Source organism: Silene latifolia, unplaced genomic scaffold (assembly GCF_048544455.1).
Source record: "Silene latifolia isolate original U9 population unplaced genomic scaffold, ASM4854445v1 scaffold_194, whole genome shotgun sequence".
In the NCBI taxonomy this organism is placed as follows: Eukaryota; Viridiplantae; Streptophyta; class Magnoliopsida; order Caryophyllales; family Caryophyllaceae; genus Silene; species Silene latifolia.
In genome coordinates, this window is record NW_027413158.1 from 189,656 (window position 1) to 212,398 (window position 22,743).

Below are 22,743 nucleotides of genomic sequence, written 5' to 3' on the forward strand. Positions count from 1 at the left end.
TTCCACGTCTCGAATGGAGTCTTTTCGGTTGCCTTTGTGGGACTATTATTCAAAGATATAATTGCCGTTTGGATTGCAAATCCCCAAAACGAGTTTGGTAACTCGGTTTGACTCATCATGGATCGAACCATATCAAGTAGGGTTCGATTTCTCCTTTCGGCAACACCATTAAGTTGTGGTGTTCCGGGTGGAGAAAGTTGTGATATAATACCACAACCTTTCAAGTGTGAATCGAATTCAAGGCTAAGATATTCTCCACCACGATCGGATCGTAGTGCCTTAATCCTTTTGTTCAATTGGTTCTCTACTTCGTTTTGAAACTCCTTGAATTTCTCAAAAGCTTCACTTTTATGCTTCATTAAATAGATATACCCATATCTACTCAAGTCATCGGTGAAGGTTATGAAGTAGTTATAATTTCCACGAGCGGTGATACTCATTGGTCCACACACATCGGTGTGTATGAGTCCCAATAGTTCACTAGCTCGTGTCCCTTTACCACTAAAAGGATTACGAGTCATTTTGCCAAGAAGGCAATATTCGCATGTACCATATGATTGATAATCAAATGGTGTAATCACATTACTTGAAATTAATCTTTTGATGCGATTCTCGTTTATGTGACCTAATCGACAATGCCAAATGAACGATTCATTTGGGTCACTTGATTTGAGTTTCTTTGATTGAATGTTATAGATATCATTCGCCGGATTCGAGGTTTCTAAAATGTAAATGCCATTGATGGAAGAAGCTTGGCCTATAACCAAATCATTCCTCGAAATAGCACAACGATTGTTCAAAACAAAAAACTGTCCATGTCTAACATAGCGATACAAATAATGTTTTTAGAGAGTGTAGGCACATAAAAACAATTATGTAAATACAACTCAAATCCATTAGGCAAAGCTAATACATAAGTTCCTTTGGATTCGGCCGCTACTCGAGCTCCATTTCCAAGGCGTAGATCCACATCTCCTTTGCTAAGCCTCTTCACTTCTCTTAAACCTTGTAAATGATTACAAAGGTGAGAACCACAACCGGTATCCAGTACCCATGTCGTAGTGGAAGTATAATTTATATCAATAACATAAATTTCCTTAGGAATTTTACCTTTTGGAACGATGATTCCTTCCCTAATATTTCGCAAATATACGGGACAATTCCTAAGCCAATGTCCCATGCCATAGCAATAATGGCACTCATCATCAACTTGCTTGAAGTTTTTCACTTTCTTTCCCTTCTTCTTGAACTTTTTGCCCTTTGAAGCAAGAACTTGATTGCTTGAGCTCCCACTAGCTTTGGCATCTTTATCTTCCAGAGACAAAGATCCTATAGATGTTATGAGGCGGTCTTCCTGAGACCGGCTCACACGAGATCTAGTAGTAGTAGATGGTCTAGTAGAAGTGATGAAGTTAAGGTTTCCATCCGATCCTATCCCAAAATGAAGTTCTCTATTAGTGTCGAAATCATTGTTGAAGCAAACGTCGTCAAAAACATTGTGGCAAGACTCAATAGTTATCGGTGCGGTAGCCTTTGATGGATTCATTGTAATGAACTACAAGTATGGAGGAAAAGGAAATATTAACATTTGTCTTTTTAAATCATACTTGTAAATAATTTAACAAGATATGAGCATTTATATAGTGACCTCTACCCAACTATTATAAATGATTCCGAGATCCGAATTCATATTAACTTGGGCACGGGGTAGCCGATGAAACCCTTATCAATATAACTTGGTGGATTAACTTTTAATCGATTCTACTTTTAGAACTCTCGGTCGATAAAATTACATTAACATTTATCTTTAGCCCAAAACACATCCGACAAGGGCACGGGGTGGCCGATGAAACCCTTATCAATACTTTTGTTGAGTTCAACCCAAATTTCGAATAAATGTGTCCATGATCCAAATTCACATTAACTTGGGCACGGGGTAGCCGATGAAACCCTCATCAACATGAATTCGGTGGATAGACATTTATCACCCACTTCCCCTACGTAACAAGGTTTGTACCCCGGGGTGGCCGAGTGCACTCCCTCGCGAAATAGGTTTTCATGGTTTCTACTTTTTGGTAAGACTATGTCTCAATTGTTTATTTTTAGCGAGAGGTCATGTCAATTTATTATCTATCACGTTTTAAGTGAACTAAAGTGGTGAACTACGATAATTGTAATTGACACGGTCGATAAACTCGATTAAAATGACAATGCATGTTTTAGTTATGGCGATTTAGCGATGCATGCAACATATAAATAAAATGCAAAGCATAAATTAAATCCTAGTATGGCCTTCCTAAAATAGAAAATCTAATGAGCTATTACATATTCGGAAACCAACTCCATTGGTCCCTTGAACTTCGGTTTTGGCACGCATCTCGAGGTAACACCGTCTTTATGTATCGCCTTCTTGAGTGACACCGTCTTCAAGGAACTCCGGAATAAATAAATTACATAACAAATTACATAATTTCCTATTATACATATGTAATTAAAATAAAATAAATCTATTATATTACAAAACGGTGATACGATATCACAATAAATTACAACTGAATCGATATTCCCATACATTTCGGGTAATATCAACTAAAAACTAAGGCCATACTAAGTAAAAATTACATAATTCAAAAATTATATAAAATAAAATTATGACAATCATAAATAAAATGCAGCATTATAATATGTATGAACATGCCTAATTTTATGCTAAATCGCCTTTAAGGAGCCAATATCGTATATTAAACGGTTTTTACGGATTTGCGTGATTCAACCTTTTAAAATCACAATAAATTACATAAAATCATATTTATGCATAAGTTAATTACCCTAACCAACGTAGGACTCAAAATTAGTCTCCACTAACATATTTGACTATAATTAACTTATATTTCTTAAAATTGTTCATTAATGGACTAAAATTATAATAAAATGCTATAAACTTCAAATAAATCACAAAAATTTCAAATAAATTCAAAATTTGAAATTTAAACTCATGAACATTCAGGAAAAATACCATGACACTCATAATGTTCAAAAACTTAGGTTAAAAATTTCGAAATTTACCGGGAAAAACAATGTTGCGGTTTATCGGATTTATCAAATATAATCATAAAAACATGAGAAAAATTATATTCATCAACTTTTCAATTTTAGATCTGAAAATGATAATAAAATGCAACATGTGACGTTTTTCCTTAGTCATGAAGTGTGTTTTAGCAATTATTCACTAATTAAGGTCACTATTTATGCTATTTTTCATCAAAAATTCATAAATCATGCATAAAGACTTCAAAATAGCCTATTATTTTACACACATATTGTAAAATTTTATGTGACAACATACTAAATTTATATGACTAGATTTAAAATATTTCTCATATTAACCTATTTTTCATTTAAATTCGATTTTTATAATGAAAAATCCATATTTCGAGCATAAAAACTCCAAAAATTCTGAACATTTACAGGTCATCTAAAAATAAAACATGTGATAACATATCCAAAAACCACTGGAAAATTCGAAGTTTAGCTAATTTTAGTCCGAAAAATGATATTTTAATCATAAAATCACATTTTTAATGCCATTATTATATAAGATGAACAATAAAAATCCATAAATTAACCAAAATATCCTAAATACATTTTAGGATCAAAAACTTTAACATGCATAATTTATTTCGTGATATATCATAATAACAAAAATTTATGAGTTTTATATGTTAATCGTATAACTCGGAAAAACTATAACCGATTTGCATGCAAACAACCTAAGACTCATGATACCGCTTGTTAGAATTCTATATCTCATTACTTAACATATTCATATATGTGATGATTTAATTTAGTCATAAAATTAAATGTTGATCTTATGCATGCAAACAATAATAATAATAAGGAAGAAATCATCATCTTACATTGAAGATTTCGGATTATTGGGCACAAGTAAGATCTCCTTCTTACTTGTTGTTGAGCACTCCTAAAATGGAAGAACAAGGATTCAAGTTTAGAATCCCTCCCAAGGATTAATACCCAAGGTAATCTCTTCATAAAATTAATATTATTATTACTAGAACAATATTAATTTAAATAAAATTGACCCAAAATTTTTATTTTTGTTCTCTTATTTCGGTTAAGAGAGGAGAAGAAGGAAGAAGATTTTATCACTCTAAAACTCTTATTTTAGATGGTTGAATGAATGAAAAAAAAATAATACACACTCTTCATGTAGTATATTAGGTTTAATTATAGAGAAAACTCCTTTGGTCTTTTCTATAATGAAACCGGGTAGGGGGAGGGTAAAGGGGCCAATGCATGAACAAGGTTGTCTTCACAAGAGTAAGTAGGTTTGCATTGCTAGTTTTTAGGTAATATAATTGTGTTTTCCACTTAATAAATCAACACAATATTTAACCTAAAACACCCACTAATTTCGGTCATATTAAGATAAAATGGATTCCATTTTATCTTTGTCAATTTGTCACATGTCACATGTCATGTAAAATTGTTATGTATTTTTAACATATTAAAAATCAACGCATTAATAAAAATACGTCATATACAAAATTGACTTAGTAATTCATAATTACTTGTACCAAAATATTTTACCAATTATAAATCACAACATCTTGTATTTATAATAAATTATTCATTCAAATGCAATTGTTTCCTTAAACAATAATTTCATCTAAGTAATAAAACAATTCGATCACTTAGACCGTATCTTATTCAATCAAATTATAATGAGATACGTAAATATTACTTCCAAAATCGTCCGTCAATTTTAAGTAATTTAATTAACCCGTATCGTCATACGATCAATTAAATGATCAATTAAGAGTTTTACCCTTTAGGTATGACCTAAGGGGATCAACTGATCACCACCGTCGCACGACAGTAATGTCAAACTCTAGTCAGCCAATCATTACCGATATGTGTGGACCGGTTTGATGTAAAATATTACTTCCCAATTGAATTCTTTAGAATGAGATTTAAACATGTGATCATCATGATCAACAGTTGTGATCGCATTATTGTCGGAGGACACATATTCCAATGATGTAGTTTAGGTGAGCGACTATATTTCTTTCTCTCTTACATTCATATGCTTACCTTTTGCTTCATGAGAAAAGAGTGACCCGTGAGAGTCCATCATTAACGGTCTTGCAAGGTCGACAGTTCAGCTCTATTATAAACATCCTGCAACTCGCTTGCATTTGACATTTTTGCTATAAGTACTAGTGCTTGCATTAAATCGGTTTAAGTGGACAATTTGTAGCTAGCTCTAAGTTTTCTTTTTTCTGTTCCGTTAGTTTTGCGTATAGTTTGCTTGGGGACAAGCAAAGTTTTGGTTTGGGGAAGTTTGATGCGTGCATTTTATATATACTTATTGTACCATATTTGCACGCATCTTTATGCATATTTAGTAGTGTTTAGCTACAAATGTCCCCCGAATAGTCTACTTTGGTTTGTCTTGTATTATTTGCAGGTATGAATCGGAAAGGAGCATAATCAAGCTTAATACATGTCCCTATGCATGCATTTAGGAGATGAGTTGAGTCGGAGCTGGAAACTATTAATTGTGATGCGCAAGGAAGTAAGATAACTAGGCGAGCGAAGGAAGAACTTCAAATTACTAGTGCCTACTTTGAAGAGCTATATCTCGAGTTCTACAATTGATTTTCAGTGATTTCAATTGGAGATGAAAGCTTGTCCTCTTATCTTTCCAACGCCACCATAAACGCTCTGTTTGCCCAAGTAACGAAGAAATGGCAGTCGTTTGAAGTTCGGTCTGTGAAGCGGAATTATCTTTTGAAACCGCTCGATCGAGTAGAATAGTGTTCGATCGAGTAGTTTAAGTCCTCGATCGAATAGCCTCTTTTTGATAGTGTTCGATCGAATAGGTTTTCTACTCGATCGAGAGGTTTTGCTATAATTTACTCGATAGAGGAGTTTTAAAGTACTCGATCGAGTACTTTTCTATCTGCCGCAATGTTTTAATATCGTTTAGGTTAATAATTATTTTTCCTATAAATAGGAAAGACATAATTAAGTTTAAAACTCTCTTTTTTCTCTGTTCTCCTCTTTTTCTCTTTTTCTCCCTTTTGTAACTCCGATCTGATTGCTCTCTCTTTTCGGATCTTAATAAGTAATTCTCTCTTTACTTTCTTTAATTTGTAATGCTCTTTATTTCTTCATCTTTTGTTTTTGTTATGTTTATTCATAGCTAAATTCTCTTATGTTAGGATTAGAGGAGCCATGGTAGTAAAGTAACGATGTTGTAAATAGGCTAGACGATTTATTTGTGAGAATCTGTCACCATAGCAATATAACTATAATATGTTTAGTTGAGTGCACGCTTCTAAATAACTTTAATCTGGTTAAATTCGCCCCTGGATCGAAAGATTGGGGAGAACAGGCCTGCTATGAACAGTAGACTACCTAATGAGGGCGAAAGTTAAGTTAGTAGTAGTGTAGGGTGGATAGCGGACCGAAAGGACCTTTCCCTTGCCCTTCTCACAATAGACTGTCTAGGCTATTTATGACTGAGTTAGTAAACTGCCGTGGTGAACCGAAATCCTGACATACCTCTCTTTATCTGATCACATCATAGCTTTTCTTGCTTTTATTACTCTTTGCCTTACTTCTCTTGCCTTAATCACAGTTAGTTAGAAATCATTTAAAAACCCCCAATTGTGACCGTAAATAGACTAGAATTAACAAGTAGATAGTGACCGCCTCTCTGTTGAGATCGACCCTACTTATCGTTGACTTCTGTTAGTAGTACTTAGGTATTTATATTTGGTACATAACGACCGTATCAGCGGCCACGGTGGTGGTGGTTCGTGTAGGTGTGTGGTGTGTGTGTGGTTGTTGCGGGTGGGGTTGTTGGTGTCGGGGGGTTGACGATGGGGCCGTGGGCTACTGATGGCCGTGGCCACCATGGCTGGTGGTGGTGGCTCTCGGTGGCAGCAGAGGTGGTGTTGTGGTGGTTGGGTGAGTCGGGTTTTGGAGTAAATAATTAAGACGAGTTTTATTTAGTTAATTAATTCGTATTTAGTTAGTCGTATACATACTTGTATAATGTATCAGTATATTTATACGTATTGATATAAATATATTAGTATATTATACGTATTGGTATACGTATTGGATTAGTATATTTATATGTATTTGTATACGTATTTGTTTGATTAAATGAGTATATTTATACGTATTCGTATTATTATCGTATTTTAGGAAATGGGTATTGTGAGACGGTTTTACGAGATGGGTCTAGCTTGTGTGACGGTTTGCTTATACGGATTTGCTGTGAGGTAGGTTAATCCTACTCAGTTTCAATATGCATTTAAATTGTCATGTGAGTCGTATTTTAATTGTCACTGCATTATAACACGATTTTGGTTGAGACGGTTGGATGAGTCAGTAATTGGCATATTGTGTGGCATCTTGTGTTTATTGTGTTGTCATGTATATTGGGTAAAATGATGGTTGTGACTGTTGGTTGTTGTTGAGGAGACGGAAGGAGATTGGGAGATCGTCTTTCGCTTGGGTCGCCTCTTAGAGCTTTCCTACTACAAGAGGGATGTGCACATTAATGATTTGAGTTTGGAGGGACGCGTGTGGTTAAGACATGACGTCTGGCAGAGGATCCGGTTGGCTTCTGGACCCGGTACGTCTGGTCGTGTCCTGGTACCTGTTTGTGGTTATCGGTATGTCTGGGCGTGTCCCGGTACTAGTGTGGTTGACGGTATGTCTGGGCGTGTCCCAGTACCAGTGTGGTGTCGGTATGTCTGGGCGTGTCCCGGTAACGTGGTAGAGGTTGCTTGATGGTAATTCATCCATATCATAGTCATGTCGCATGTTCACACTCTAGTCGAGTCACACTTTTTTTATTTAATGAAACTAACGTTTGTGTGTCTGTGCATTGTCACCTATCTCTTTTGGGGTGGCCTGTGTCGATCTATATGATATCCTTTGGTCATATAGGGAGCAGATTATGTTCGGGTTGTTTGTATAGTACGCGGGAGACGGGACGAGCTTGATGATATCACGAGACGGGTCTAGTTAGCTAGAAGAGTATAGAGTAACGAGTTGTATTTTATTTATTCATTTGTTTACGTTTTTGTAATTCATTAAACCTTACATTAATAAATTGTTCTTTGATTGGAGTTTTGAAACACTAACTCGGGAAACCGAGATGGTAACGCTCCAACTATCGTGGCCAGATAGTTATGGTGTTACACCATCATCATCGTCATCCAATAATTTAAAATCATTAGGGGGAAAAGACTCACATTGTGGGGTGGAAGAGCATAAGTATTGTTCATTCGCTCACTTTCCTCACGCATTTCTTTGAGCATTTGTACGAGCCAGAGTTGCATAAACTTCCTCTTCAAAACCCGGCGACAAAGTTTGTTTGCGAGCTACCTCCCGAAATCCGGAGGCCATGAAATTTAAGAAATGTCGAAGGTCTGGCCCAATCTTGTAGTAGACACTCGCACAACTCATGTAAAGAGCCATTTCCCGGGTCCCGAAGTTCATGCCATCAAGCACTACATAAGCCATATAAACCTCATCAATGACTTGTCCAATGGAGATGACAATATTGGTAAAGGCATAAAATCGGTCAAGATAGTCATGAAAAGGCTCATTCTCTTGTTGCAGGTCGTATCCGTTCATCATTATGGAAGGCCAAGCTTTATTACCTACAAAATAGGTACTAAAACTACAAGAAAACCATGAGAACAATCCCAAGGAACAAGTGTTCCTCGGAACAAAATAAAACAAGATAAAATTCAACAATTAATTAGTAAACAAAACCGTGCTCCCCGGCAACGACGCTAAAATTTGATAGGCTATCGCATACCTAACAAAGATAAATACCCTAGTAACAAATGAATGTAGTAATAGGGGCCGAACACAAGGAGACGGGAGTTGCTAAACAAGTTGTCATGGAGTGAATTCTATCAAGGTCGGTTATCGTATGATTGTTTGGTTTGGTTTGATCGGTATACTTGTAAAAACGATAATAATAAAAGAGTCTAGGGGAATCGGGTCATACATGCAAATTATGTAAATGCTCAGGTCAAACTAGGAAATTGATAATAACGATAATTGTTTAGGCTTAAAGATAACCACCTCTCGGCCTTATTGTCAACGGTTCTAGTGAGCTCTCGCTATTACTAGATCGGCCTACTAAAACATGCTTAGTCTAATTTAATTTCGTGCCTCTCGACTTATAGAAATAATTAACAAATTTAATCTAGGATTGTGGTCAATAATCAAAGACTATCAATTCAATACAAGCATATGATAGAAACTTTTATACGATTACTATAGCATCCTAATTTAACAATTGCAAAAACTATTTATGCATGGTTTCCCTATTCCCTAGACAAATGAACTAATCTTGTATAATGAAAACTAAACTAATATGGAAGAGTCATAATCTAATCTCACAAGATCAAACACAAGTTTTACTTAACGTAAACTCTTATTTTATTTCTGAATAATCTGAGGAATAGGCAGGGAAATAACTCATATTTATACTATTACAGGATATCCCACTCTTGATTGAATAATAAGAAATCCCTAAATTCTTAAACTAGCTAGGAAACCTTATTTAACTAATAATTAAACTAACAACCAGATTTGCAGAAACCTAATAAAACTAGGATTAGGAAATACTAAGGTTTTCCTAAATTTATTCGAAAACAGTAAATAAAATAAGTTAAATACTACTCCTAAGCAGTTAGGAAACCGTGCTCTCCTCCATGGTCTTGAAAACCATGCTCTCTAGCTCTTTCCTCGTCACGGCTCTATTGCACCCGCATAAAATAGATTTAGTTAAATTGGGATATTCATGTTCTCAACAAAGATAAATACGATTTATTTACGAATGGTTGTAATTTTATTTACAATCGATTCAACCATCTAAAAAATATATCAAGAGTTTCATTGTAATAGGCACTTAGGGCATCAACAATAGAGGTTTGTCAACAAAGGTTTATGTACTTTTTAGAGGTTTGTTGACAAACCTCTATATTGTTGGGAATGGGGGTTGAGGTTCATAGATGAGAATGGTTACAATTATGTATACAGGTTTGTGTTTTTGGTTTTGAGTGATAGTAGACCCCATGTAGTATACTTTTATGTGGTTTATCTATATTTAAGAGGTTTGTCTATTATTGTATTGAGGTTTGTTGTTAGAGAGGTTTGTGTGTGGAGTGATATACATTAGACAAACCTCATTTGGGGTTTGTCTATTACTAATGCCCTTAATAAGAACATACAGCCGAAGCAAATAAAAATTCACTAACATACACGTGAAACATCAGTAATCAAAATATTCGCTAACAATTTGAGCTTAAATCAAAATTGTCACGTATCACATTTTAATTGGTTGTGTATGATTTTCATTGTGTATGTGCAACTTTTTTTTGGTTCGGCTCTTGATATAATTCGGATGAAATTGACGGTCGGGTCAGCCTCTGTTTAAGATTGAAGGAGACAAATGTGGTCGTGGGGCCATGCATGGGTAGATCAGTGGCTGACACACAAGTCAGTGAGTCAATGTACTATAGCTGCAGAAAAGTATAATGACAAAAAAAATACTCCCTCCTATTCCAGATAACCGTCCCATTATCCATTTCCGTCTATTTATAATAATGTCTCATTGTCCATTTTTGGTAAGTGTTGTGTGGTTCAAATTCAATTTCATTTCCGTCTATTCACATAACTGTCTCATTATTCGTTTTGTGTGATCTAAACTTATTTTCTTAATTCTTATGCCATCTTAGCAAATAGGAGGAAGTATTAGACATATGAAGATGATTGGCAATCTACAAGCTGTTTTTATTTTGTGAGTGGAATAGAGTCAAGCTGACCAGCCTGGTTTCCCATCTCCCAAATAAATACTCCCTCTTATTCTACATAATTATTCCATTGTTCATTTTTATCTATTCACAATAATATCTTATTTTCTATTTTTAATAAAGTTTTATACTTATTTTAATCACTTCAACCCCACAACAATACACCATCTCATCCCACAACAATACTTATTTTAATCACTCCACTCACAATAATACCCTACAATACCTTCCCTCTCTCATTACCTCACTCCACCACAATACTTTACATTATTTAACTCATCTCCTTAATTTTTGTGTCATCCACACAATGGGACACTTATCTAAAATAAGGGGAAGTACAAGATATTTTTAAGAGTAAATTATAAATAACTCTCTTATATAATCGACTTTTTTGAAATAACTCCCTTTTATAATTTTTTGTTCAAATAACTCTCTTTTAAAATATGCTTTTATACAAATTAATGACTCTTCACCGGAATGAGACTTATTTTTGAATTTTTCGGCCAAAAATTCATTTTTTCCTTCATTTTTCACTTATATGAGATGTTACATTACGATTCTGCTCGTTTACTCACTATGTTGTTCTTTAAAATAAGACAAAACGACGAATTTATGCTTGATTCTTCTTCGTTCGGAGTGCATGATTTGAGTGTATTATATTTAAGAGAGATTTGGAATTGTTCACAGGTTATGAAAACTTAGTAGAGATGTAGGCACTACTACAGATACAGGCTATAACAACGGCTAAAAACCGTTGTTATATAAAATAGCGGACGTTGTTAAAGCGTCCGTTGTAAAAGGTTTTAACAACGGTTGGTTTTCTTAAGCAACCCGTTGTTAAAACTATTAACAACGGTTTTAAGTATCAAAACCCGTTGTTGAAAGTGTGACTCAATTTTGGTGGGAAAGTTATAACAACGGTTAATTTACAAAGAACCGTTGTTATAACTAAAGACAACGGGTTGTTTCTACATAACCGTTGTTGTTTGTTTTTACAAAATAAAAAAAAAATTAAATTAAATATTACTAGATGCATGCATAATTACGGGGCCCGTTATAATTCCGATGCATGCATTATTACTGTCATCCATGTACTGTGCATATGAATGGACAATATATGGAATGAGAAGGGTTTACATAAGATTTGAAGCAGGGAGATATGATGATTATGGCACAACTTCCTAAACATGCATATATTATATTAATTAAAAAACAACTCAAAGGACACATTACTTAGTATAAATACATACATTATCTCAACCACCATTCCATTATCTCACTATCTTCAAACTCTAACTGCTAAAACAATCTTCAAACCCTAATTAATCTTTCAAACAACTCCAAAGTTCATCAACAAAATGAACGATTACATCCTTAAAACTCTTGCTATGACCGAGAACAACAACAGTTTCATCCGCCGGTTGCTCCACATCGAGGACAGTTTTAGGAGCTATCTTGTGGATGCTCAAGCCGCACTCAAGGACGCCAAAAGAAATGGCTTGACAGAGCGGCGATTGTTGCGGCTATATGACGATATAGAATCTTTGAACGAAACCTCCAAATAGCTAAGGAGGAGAGGAGGGATATCATAGAAGAGAATAAGACTCTCTATGAAAATATAAGAATTGCATTTTTAGAAATGTAATTCTTTTTTTAATTTATGTATGTATATATATATATATATATATATATATATATATATATATATATATATATATATATATATATATATATATATATATATATATATTATTAATTAAGTTTATAATGCATTCCTCTCTATCATCTTGCTTCTTCTTTGTTTTATTTTATTTAATTTGTTTTACGAGTTAATTAAGCGAATAATAACATAATAATGATCGATAAAAACCCATCATATATACATGAAAATGAAATAATTAAAAAAAGAAAACAATGACGATGAAAGACGATGAAACCAACAAATGATTGGCGAGATTTACTTGATAATTAGAGAAAGTAAGAGACGATGAAACCAATGATGATGGCGAGATGATAAAAGAGAAAAAGAGACGATGAGAAAGTGTGTTTCTTTGTGTTTGTGTTTGTGTTTGTCTGTGTTTGTGTTTGTGTTAGGTTATGTATGTGTTTTTGTGGTGTGGAATGATCGTGTTTGTGTGGTTTATAGTATGGAAAGTATTGACAACGGTTGTTAAACAACAACCGTTGTTAAATAAGTTTTAACAACAGTTGTAAATCAACAACCATTGTCAAATAAGTTTTAACAACGGGTTTAAAAATACCCGTTGTGATTACTTTTCACTAACTTTGCGCCAATTTTGCGCCAAATTATTAACAACGGTTGTGCATGTGTGACCCGTTGTTAAAACTTATAACAACGGTTATATAACCATACTCGTTGTAATTAAGTTTAGTAAAAATCGCGCCATACATTCTACAACGTCTATTGTGATTTTCGTGCATAAACGTTGTTAAAGGGGCGTTGTAGTTGCCTGGATTTGTAGTAGTGAGGGATTACGTTATAAGAAGGGTAAATCAATCAACTTATAAAAAATAAATTTAGTTCCGGTGAAAAGGCATTGATTTGTTGAAAAACAAGTTTTATAAGGGAGTTATTTGGATAAAAAAAATTATAAAAGGGAGTTATTTTTAAGGGCTTTTTTTGGAACGGGAGTAAGAATTAAGAGAGTAATAAAGTTAAAATGAACTAAAAAATGGAGGGAAGAGAAGGAGGTTGAAGATATAAATGGATAAAAATGGGAAAATATAGTGTAATAGTCCCTCCATTAAGGGTGTACTTGTTACTCCCCTCCCCCCCTCAAGTAATGCAGTACCTCTATATGGAGGTAATAATTCCTCCCTCACCTCCTCTTTCCACCCTCCACAACCACCACTAACCACCAATCTCCTCCCATTTTTTCTTATTTTAACTCTCATTACTCCCTTAATAATTACTTCTATTCTAAGCAAGCCCTAAAAAAATGATTATATAAGGGATTTATTTGTAATTTAATCTATTTTTAAAATATTATACTGACTGCCTACAAAAAAAACATATTGGTCTCTACAGTGTAAATTGAACAGGTACAAAAGCAGAATGTAGAAGTATTAGCAAAACGTATTTAAGTAAAGTGTTATTTGACTTGTTTTGATCTGAAAATGGAAACGAGAGACTATCTGAAAGACAAATATTCTTAGAACAAAAATACTAAACCAAAATAATCGACAGCTAAAAAGATAGGTGTATAAATCCCAAGTAGAGTACATCCAGGCATCCAACAACTTGTAGATGGTCCACTGGCAAAATCCATCCTTTCAATCAAAACAATTTTAAAATGCCACCATCTTTTTCACCCTTCAAAGCTATTTCACACCATGTAAGTAGTACCTCAGCTCTTAAAAAAGGAAAAGAAATAATTAATCAAACATTAACTTGAGAAAAAAATACAAGATATTCTGCCTTCACCAGTCTAATTTTCTCTCCACAATCACCTGCGCATTTTATACACTTAATTACGCACTGTGCGCATTTTTTTACGAATTTCTGTAAAATTAATCAATCAAAGATATGAAATGTTACATTCCTTAGGTCAAGGAGTGACAGAGGAAGGAGGGGTCCTGGACTCCATTGGGGGGGTATGTCCATCAGACCCCTTAGATGGATCATCCGAAGATTGCCGGATACCATCGTCGGTAGCACTTTCGCTCCGATTCATATCTTCAATCATACGTAATGCCTCAGGCATTGAAGGCCGTTGATCAGGCACTGTCGAAACACAAGCCATTGCAATTTGCAATAGTTGAACCATTTCCTCTTCAATATTATGGTACCTCATAAGCTCTACATCAAATACCTCAGCTGTCCATTCTTCCCGGACAACAGATTGGACCCACCTCGGAAGGTCGATTCCCTCGTCCCCTAAAGATGCTTGGTTTGGGGATTTTCCGGTAAGAAGCTCTAAAAGGAGGACACCAAAGCTGTACACATCGGATTTAGGAGTCGGTTTCCGGGTCTCCACAACTTCTGGGGCCCGGTATCCAGCAATGCGGTTTGTGGAGGAAGCGGAGTTCAGGGAAAAGAGAGGGGAGAGGCCAAAGTCGGAAACGGCTGGCTCGTTATTGGAGCGAAGAAGAACATTAGAAGACTTTATGTTGCCGTGGATAAGGTTGGTCGATGTGTGTAGGTATGAAAGTCCCCGAGCTGTTCCAATGGCTATCTTCATACGGTTGTCCCAGTCTAATGACGCTCGGCCTGCACCTCGGTTACCTGTAATTCACATCCCATAATAACTTCACCATAATAAGATTAACACATTCCACATTTTCTTGGCAAATAAATATTAGATACTCCCTCCATTATTTTTTAAATCATGTTCTACCACAATGCACACAAATTATGATTTGTATTCATTCTACCTTATATTTCTTTATTTACTTTGTGTCCATGGGAAATATTGCATTCCTAACCATTTGCCTTTTCTTGTATGCATTCTATTGGCTGAAATGAGAGAACCCTAACAACGGAATCCTAAAACGACAAGTATAAAGCAAAAGTCATAAAAGCTAGGACGACAAGTAAAAAATAACACAGGGAACAATAGTAAAGTAAACTGAATGGAGCTTTCTTTGGCAATGTACTTGAGTATTACTGGACCATAATGGGAGTGAAAATGTTAAAGTCTCTGTTTTTCCTTTTGTGGTTAAAAGAAACCATGATGCTGATTGGTTTTGAGAGTACTACTACAGAACTATTAAATGTTTCCGATAGGGAAAATTTCCAATCTAATCTAATTGTTTAAATGTAGCTAAGAAACACATGATGCAATTCTTTGTTCTTTAAATTGGGTAACTTGGAGGAAGACAGTTTATGAGATTACTGAAGTGTAAAGACTTGCCCATATTTGACCTCTACTAGTAAGTAGTAACTAGCTATTGAATATCCAACATGTAGATTGTAGCCGATCTTGAAAAGAACGAGACAAGACAACGTATCACTAGCAAACAGGTGAATCCTAAAGGCTACAGAGTACTTCATAACAGCAGCATACTCCTGTAAAGTTGATAGTGGTTGATTATGTTCTTAGGAGCCTTGATGATGAGCATTGAGCATCTTTTAAAACAACTCACAATTAGGTAGAGTAGTATACATTCACAATGTGACTATAACTTCTTTCATTGTCTGTCATAATTAGTATAGGCATCTAGTAGGTAGCAAACAGACACTAAGCTCAACAACACTTCATATCATCACATAAATGATGATGGCCTCCTTAGACCACCCCCAAGCAATGTCAATTGGGGGGGTCAATTTGTGGAAGGTCACCTTAATCCTTAATTAAGAAAAAAATTAGGATGACCTAAGGGGTGATCAAGGTGAGTAAAGGTCAATTTGTGACCCTTATTGGCTCAAATTGACCTCCTTTGTGACCCAATAGGTGTCACTCTCTGGTTGGTTGTTCAATTTTTTTTTTTTTGCTTTTCTTTTTATTATGTAGAATTAGTTTGGAACTTTTAGAATTATTTATTTTCATGTTTTTTTATCTTATGTATGCGATTTTTTTTTAATTATATTTGCGGTTTTTTTGTTGTCAATAAAATCGTCTTTTCAATTTTTAAATTTTAACAATGTTATTTAATAATTTTTTTCCAATAGTGTATCCCATTAAATTAATATTTAACATATTGGACTACTTTTATTTTATGAAAAATACAAAAATAACTTGTATATATTTAGTTAGTAAATAATGATGGAAAAAGTAAGAGAGAGGTTTTAGTGAGGTAGAGAATGTGGGAATTCTGGGAAATGATGAAAGTGAAAAATACTTGGATTAATTGACCCAGGTCGTGACCTTCTGCTTGGAAGGGTGAAATGGGTCAAGTTAATAAGGGGTGATTAAGAGTAAAAATTCTGATTGACTCGATTAAGTCGACCTTTTGCTTGGGGATGGTCTTAGAATGTTAGGTAAGATCTAATTTACATAAGAAAGTACTTCTATTAGATAAAGTGGCCTCCTACAAGCTAATTGCTATTAGTTCTAAGTTCGAGACGACTACATGATTAATGAACACTGGAATCTAGTTCAACTCATTCCATTACATTCCAAATTATTACGGAGTAATTCTTCATCAACTATGTAATTTAATCAATCACAATTCTAGACATTGGTTCAACCTTAAATCACAAAAAACTAGGAATCGATTCTGACAAGCTAATCTCAGTCACTGCAAAATGATATCACTGCGACTGTCACGACCTTTCTGTCAAAGAGCTGAATACAATGCCGCGGCTCAGATTTTTAATAGCACAACAAGTTGACCTAAAATGCCTTAAGCATAACGCTAATTATGCTCAAATGTAACTAAACTATTGATTCCCTAATATCAAGGTCACTAAGCAAGGTTTGTCCACATAAAAAAGAGGAGCCTGAGTTTGACAGATGCTTTATGGGTATATGGTCAAAAATACACACCTGGAAAGTCGAAAATACCCCTTGACATAGTTCACTGAATGTCAGAATCACACAATGACCAATCATTATTCCAAAATAACCAAACTGATTTATATTGGTATTGATGAACAATAGGTATCACTTGTGACGGATATATCCGTCACAAGCTTTTAACGGGCTAAGTATCAGCCACATGGGTAGATAAGACAAAAAGTATAATGCATAGGGAATCACAAATGAGTTGTCTTTATCCTCCCATGTGAGTTTCATTTGACCCGTCACAAGCTTGTGACGGATATCCGCCGTCACAAATGAGAATTTGTGATTGATGAAACATGCAAAGCTAATGTATTTTAACGGGCTAAGTAAAATCTTACTTTTATTTTTTAGTTCTTTTTATTATTGCTTTTCCTTTTTTTTTATTAACCTTTTCCCTTTTTCTTTCCTAACCCCCATTTATGGTTCAATCTTTGGTGTAAAATTTGAATGGTGAGTGAACAAAGCTAATGTGGAGTGTAACGTAAGGCATGATAAAACAGAGTGGACTGGGGTTATCATTAAAAGGACAACAACATGTCACATATGTCGGTGCCTAAAATCATGAAAGGGTGTTTCACAATTTTGGTCCCATCTTCCCTAATTTTCTATACCATTTCAATTAAATCACCCTAAATTAAAGTTCGTCACCTAATCCCGGAAAACTAACTTACACTCCTACATTCTACACTAGATTGTAGACTCCTTCTACTAGGTTAATCGAATTTAATAATACGTGTAGAGAAAATGATTGAATTAAAGTTTTACTACTATTTCCGTCTTAGTCATTTAATCATAGAAAACAAATGATGGGGACAAGGGATTAAAATTTATTAACTAGACTAGATTGAGGAGTACTTCGATTTGGGTAGTCTAACTAAAAACTATGAGAAAATAACTGAATTCTCGATCTAATTTATTCAAATACTCGAAATTTGGTAATTAACAATGGTAGAGATGACAGAAATAGCAATGTGAGTTTAAGTAGCAATGAATATGATCAAAATTGAAACTAAACGAGCGCTTAGTAAAGTGAGAATTAGAGAGTGAATGATACCGTGTAAGAGAGAAGACAAGCTGCCATTAGGCAAGTAATCAGAGACCAACAGCTTCTCATCTTTGGAGAAATAATAAGCTCTTAATGGAACCACATGCTCATGCTTACATTTCCCCAACAACTCCATTTGTACCTCAAACTCCTTCTTACCCGCGGCTACATCTTTCAGCCGCTTAACCACTACCGTCGTCCCTTCCTCCAACACCGCCTTGTAACTCGTCCCAACACTCCCTTTTCCGAGCACCTCCGCCGACGCGCGTAACAGGTCCTCTAAATCAAACCTGTAGGCTCCGCCACCGTTGACGAATACCAGCTTGTTCCTCTCCCCTCCTTCCGGCCCTGTTCCGCTAGTCAAGTCGTCTTTCGAAGACGACGTCCCCGCTTCCCCAGCCCCGCCTCCGAGTGCTGCGGCAGCAGCTCCAGCTGCAGCGGTCTTCGGGGCGGAACGTGTCTTTGAGGAGCGGTCTTTCTTCCTTCTTAACAAACAGAGAAGTAAGCATAATAAGAGAGCGAGAAGAAGTGCTGCTGCTGCGACGGAGATTCCAATGATGGCTCCCTTTGAAAGCTTACTCTTCTTCTTGCCATTTACCTCTGCCGGTGAGGAAGGAACTATCGACGGCTGACCTGACGGCGGCGATGGAAAAAATGAGTTGTTACATCGCTGTAGTGGTCCACCACATAGCTGTAAGTTTCCGGCGAAGGATGATTCGGGAAAGTTGGATAATGTCTTTGGAATTGAGCCGTTTAAGTTGTTGTTAGAGACATTAAACTCGGATAAATGAGCGCTAATGCTGGGTATTGGACCGGCAAAGAAGTTGTTCTGCAGGTATAATCCGTTGAGGTTAGACAAATTGTTGATGTCGAACGGTATCGGACCGGTGAAGTTATTGTAGGACAAGTCGAGGCGACTGAGCCGAGTTAGCTGGGTCAGACCGGGGGGAAACTCGCCTGTCAGGGAGTTGTGGCCGACGTAGAGGGAGCGGAGGAAAGTGAGGTTGGAAAAGTCAGAGGGGAGTGAACCGGTGAGGCGATTAGAGTGGATGGATAATACACGGAGCTGTGATAGCCGTCCGATTGTATTCTCAGGGATGGGGCCTACTAATCCGACGGCTGGGAGACGGAGTGACTGCACGTGAGACCGAGTTGAGTCGCACGAGACTCCGACCCAGTTGCATGCTGAATCAGACAAATTCCATTGAAGTCGAGGCGCGTGGGGGACTTTGGATAAGAATGACTGTAGCGCTTGCTTGTCCTGAGTCGGCTCTGAGTTGATACACCGAGTTGACAAGAGTAGGAAAAATGTACAGAAGAAATTATGTGTGGTGGTACCACGCGCCATGATTGGATAATGGAGAATTAAAATGGGAGGGAGTGGGAGGAAATGAAGGAAGAAGAATGTTGGTTTGAAATTAGTAGTAGATGAAATTAGGGGAAAGTTCTCCGGGTTGGAGAACGAGAAGAAGAAGGAGAAGGCATGTGAGGGAAATCAGTGAAGAAGAAAAAGTGAGTGAGAGAAAAAGTGAAAGGAGGAGGGAGGGTATCACGAGAAGCATAAAAGGGTGAAGAACAGATAATAATATCAATTGGTCTCGCTTGTGACGGGTTACCCTTTGTGGCGGATATTTTGTGAGATAAAATGGTAACAAAATGGGTTAGTGGAGAAAGGGGACCACATGAATAATGTTGCAGAGAGAGAAAAAAGTGGAGTCTTTTTGTGAGGTAAAATAAGATCGTCACTCAAGAGCGGATATGATCTTCATCACAAACAAGAATTTGTGTAATAATATACGGAGTACTTTACTTTAAAATCATTTAGGTACACTCCTTGTTGCTTTGCTGGCTACCAAGTTCAATACTCTTGTACTCCACCAACATTCCTACTTCAATTCTTGTTTAACTCCAGTTTATTAATCTAAATTCAGTATTTCAATTTAATAATGAGAGCAACAGCAATGGAAGAACCGAAAATGAGTTTGTCCTTTGACACATAGACCTCACCTCACTTAATAACAAACTCGACTTTTTAAGAACTACTCTCAACAATGAGGGTTTGTTTTTAAAAATAGAACCCAAATAATGGGCACATTAAAATAATTGCAAGTGTGGGGATTGGGGACCACAACTTCAGCTTTCCCACTTTTGCATTTTTGGTGCGTGAAGAACAAACAAAAGTCCACTCCTACTTTTCTTTGCGCGTGTTTCCCACGATGTAGATCATGATTTCCTCAATTGTTTCTTCCTCATTTTTTTTCTAAAAGGACGAACTCGGTTCGTCTGCGTGAACACTGACAAATGAACCCTCCACAAACCGCATCCAACAATGGTACTCCGTTCGTTCTTCACTAAGAATGCCTCTTAAAAACGTCCATTGCTGATGCTCTGATGGAGTTTAGGGGGGTCTAGTGACCCCAATTAGCTGCGACATTAGTCCGTTGGAGAATTAAAAAGTTCAAACTTTAATTTTCTAATTTCTTTCTAGTTTATTGTATAACATAATGCGCTAGTTACAACTAGAGCTGGCAAGCCAGATCCGACCGGAGTGATCCGACCCGAACCCGAGCAAACCCAAAAATATTGTGACCCGAAACCGACCCGACCCGACCCAATGACGACCGTAACCCGACACGACCCGATTATCAGTGCCCCGAACCCGAACCCGACCCGACCCGATATTGACCCGACCCGATACTGACCCGATTAAATTGATGACCCGACAATTATTAAGCTTAATTTTGATCAAAATGAAAGTGATTTTTTGTTTACATTGATATGTTTGACTTAGTAATGGATTAATTAAACCAAATAATAGGTTAAAAACTAAATTTAATGGTAAAAAATTATAGTAATGCGATTAAGTTATCGGACCCGATAATGACCCGATCCAAACCCGACCCGACCCGATACATCATTTGACCCGAGATGACCCGACCCGATAACGACCCGAACCCGACCCGACTCGATCCGAAAGGGTATGCTGACCCGATATGACCCGAACCCGATAAGGCCCGACCCGACGTGACCCGACCCAAACCCGACCCGACTGACTCAATTGCCACCTCTAGTTACAACTGAAATTTTTCCACGTTGCTAAATTCAAAGTCCAGTTCCAGTACTTTAAACGTGTTATATGTAATACTCCCTTCAATTTGGTTTAAACTTCATTATAATTAGTGAGGAAATTAGGATATTTGCTAGGAGCAGTTGTTATCACTACCTGAGATACTAAAGTTATTATAAGATAACTAGTGTAGACCCCGTGCATTGCATGCACGGTATTTATAGAGTTCTAATTATTAATATATTATTTATAGATTATAAATTGACAATTCATTACTTTTGTAATGTTTCTTATTATTTTATTTGATTTGAAAAAATAAATTAAAATAACAAAATTAATCAAGAGATTTATGTAGTGACATAAATTGTGTATTTTAATGAAAATATTTTTTTTACGAGAAATTAGTGATATTATTTTATACTCCAATTTTTTTTTATATTTTCCCATTTATCAAAATCAATTTTCTTTCAAAACATATCATTTTTAAGCAAAAAAGAAGTTATATATATATATATATATATATAGATTTGGGATCCAGTGAGAACCACCTACATAGTGAGACCCGCGAGAACTCCACCTTATGGATTTGTTTTCTAAAAAATAACGACTTATTTGGATTGAGCATCGAATTTTATGGCTAGATAACATATATCTTGGTCCAAAAATTATAAATTATTGACAAAAATTGAGACGAGAAACATTTTATTAATTTTCATGCACCTACTACTCATTTTTATGTATCTAACAATTTTCATGCACCGAGAACTCATTTTCGTGCACCTAGAGCCAGATATTTTCATGCACCTAGTAATCATTTTCATGCATGTAACAATTTTCATGCACCTAGTATTCATTTTCGTGCATCTGTATCCATTTAAGTATACCTAATTGTATGGTTGTACAATAAGTTTATATTTTGTTAATAAAATCAACAAATTTTGTTTAGCTATACTAAAAATGTGTTTTAATAAACTAATGTAAGGGTAAATGATATATCAAAACTTTCGGAATAAGATTTGATGATGATTTAGTAAGGGTTCTCACGGTTCTCATTATGTTGGTGGTTCTCACCGGATCCCGACCCTATATATATATATATATATATATATATATATATATATATATATATATATATATATATATATATATATATATATATATATATATATATATATATATATATATATATAGAGAGAGAGAGAGAGAGAGAGAGAGAGAGAGAGAGTTAGGATCATGAGAGTCTAGCTTCTTAGGGTGAGTCCGTCCTATTATTCCTAGCCATTCGAT

General features: G+C 35.7%; 1 protein-coding gene across 1 annotated transcript; it reads right to left on the minus strand.

Moving 5' to 3' along the window:
* Positions 1–14,115: 14,115 nt before the first annotated feature.
* On the minus strand, positions 14,116–19,966 carry LOC141638187 (putative inactive receptor kinase At2g26730). The gene is made up of 2 exons (XM_074447594.1): positions 18,399–19,966; positions 14,116–15,123 (listed from the first exon to the last, which is right to left on the minus strand). Exons 1-2 carry the CDS (start codon positions 19,735–19,737, stop codon positions 14,447–14,449), a joined length of 2,016 nt encoding a protein of 671 aa, XP_074303695.1. The 5' UTR covers positions 19,738–19,966; the 3' UTR covers positions 14,116–14,446.
* Positions 19,967–22,743: the final 2,777 nt, after the last annotated feature.

Bases quoted from the DNA above. Each gene is read 5' to 3' on its own strand.
- LOC141638187 (XM_074447594.1), bottom strand. From the start codon at position 19,737: ATGGCGCGTGGTACCACCACACATAATTTCTTCTGTACATTTTTCCTA. The intron at 15,124-18,398 runs GTATCATTCACT...TGTGAATTACAG, and splicing joins CTTGTCTTCTCTCTTACACG to GTAACCGAGGTGCAGGCCGA.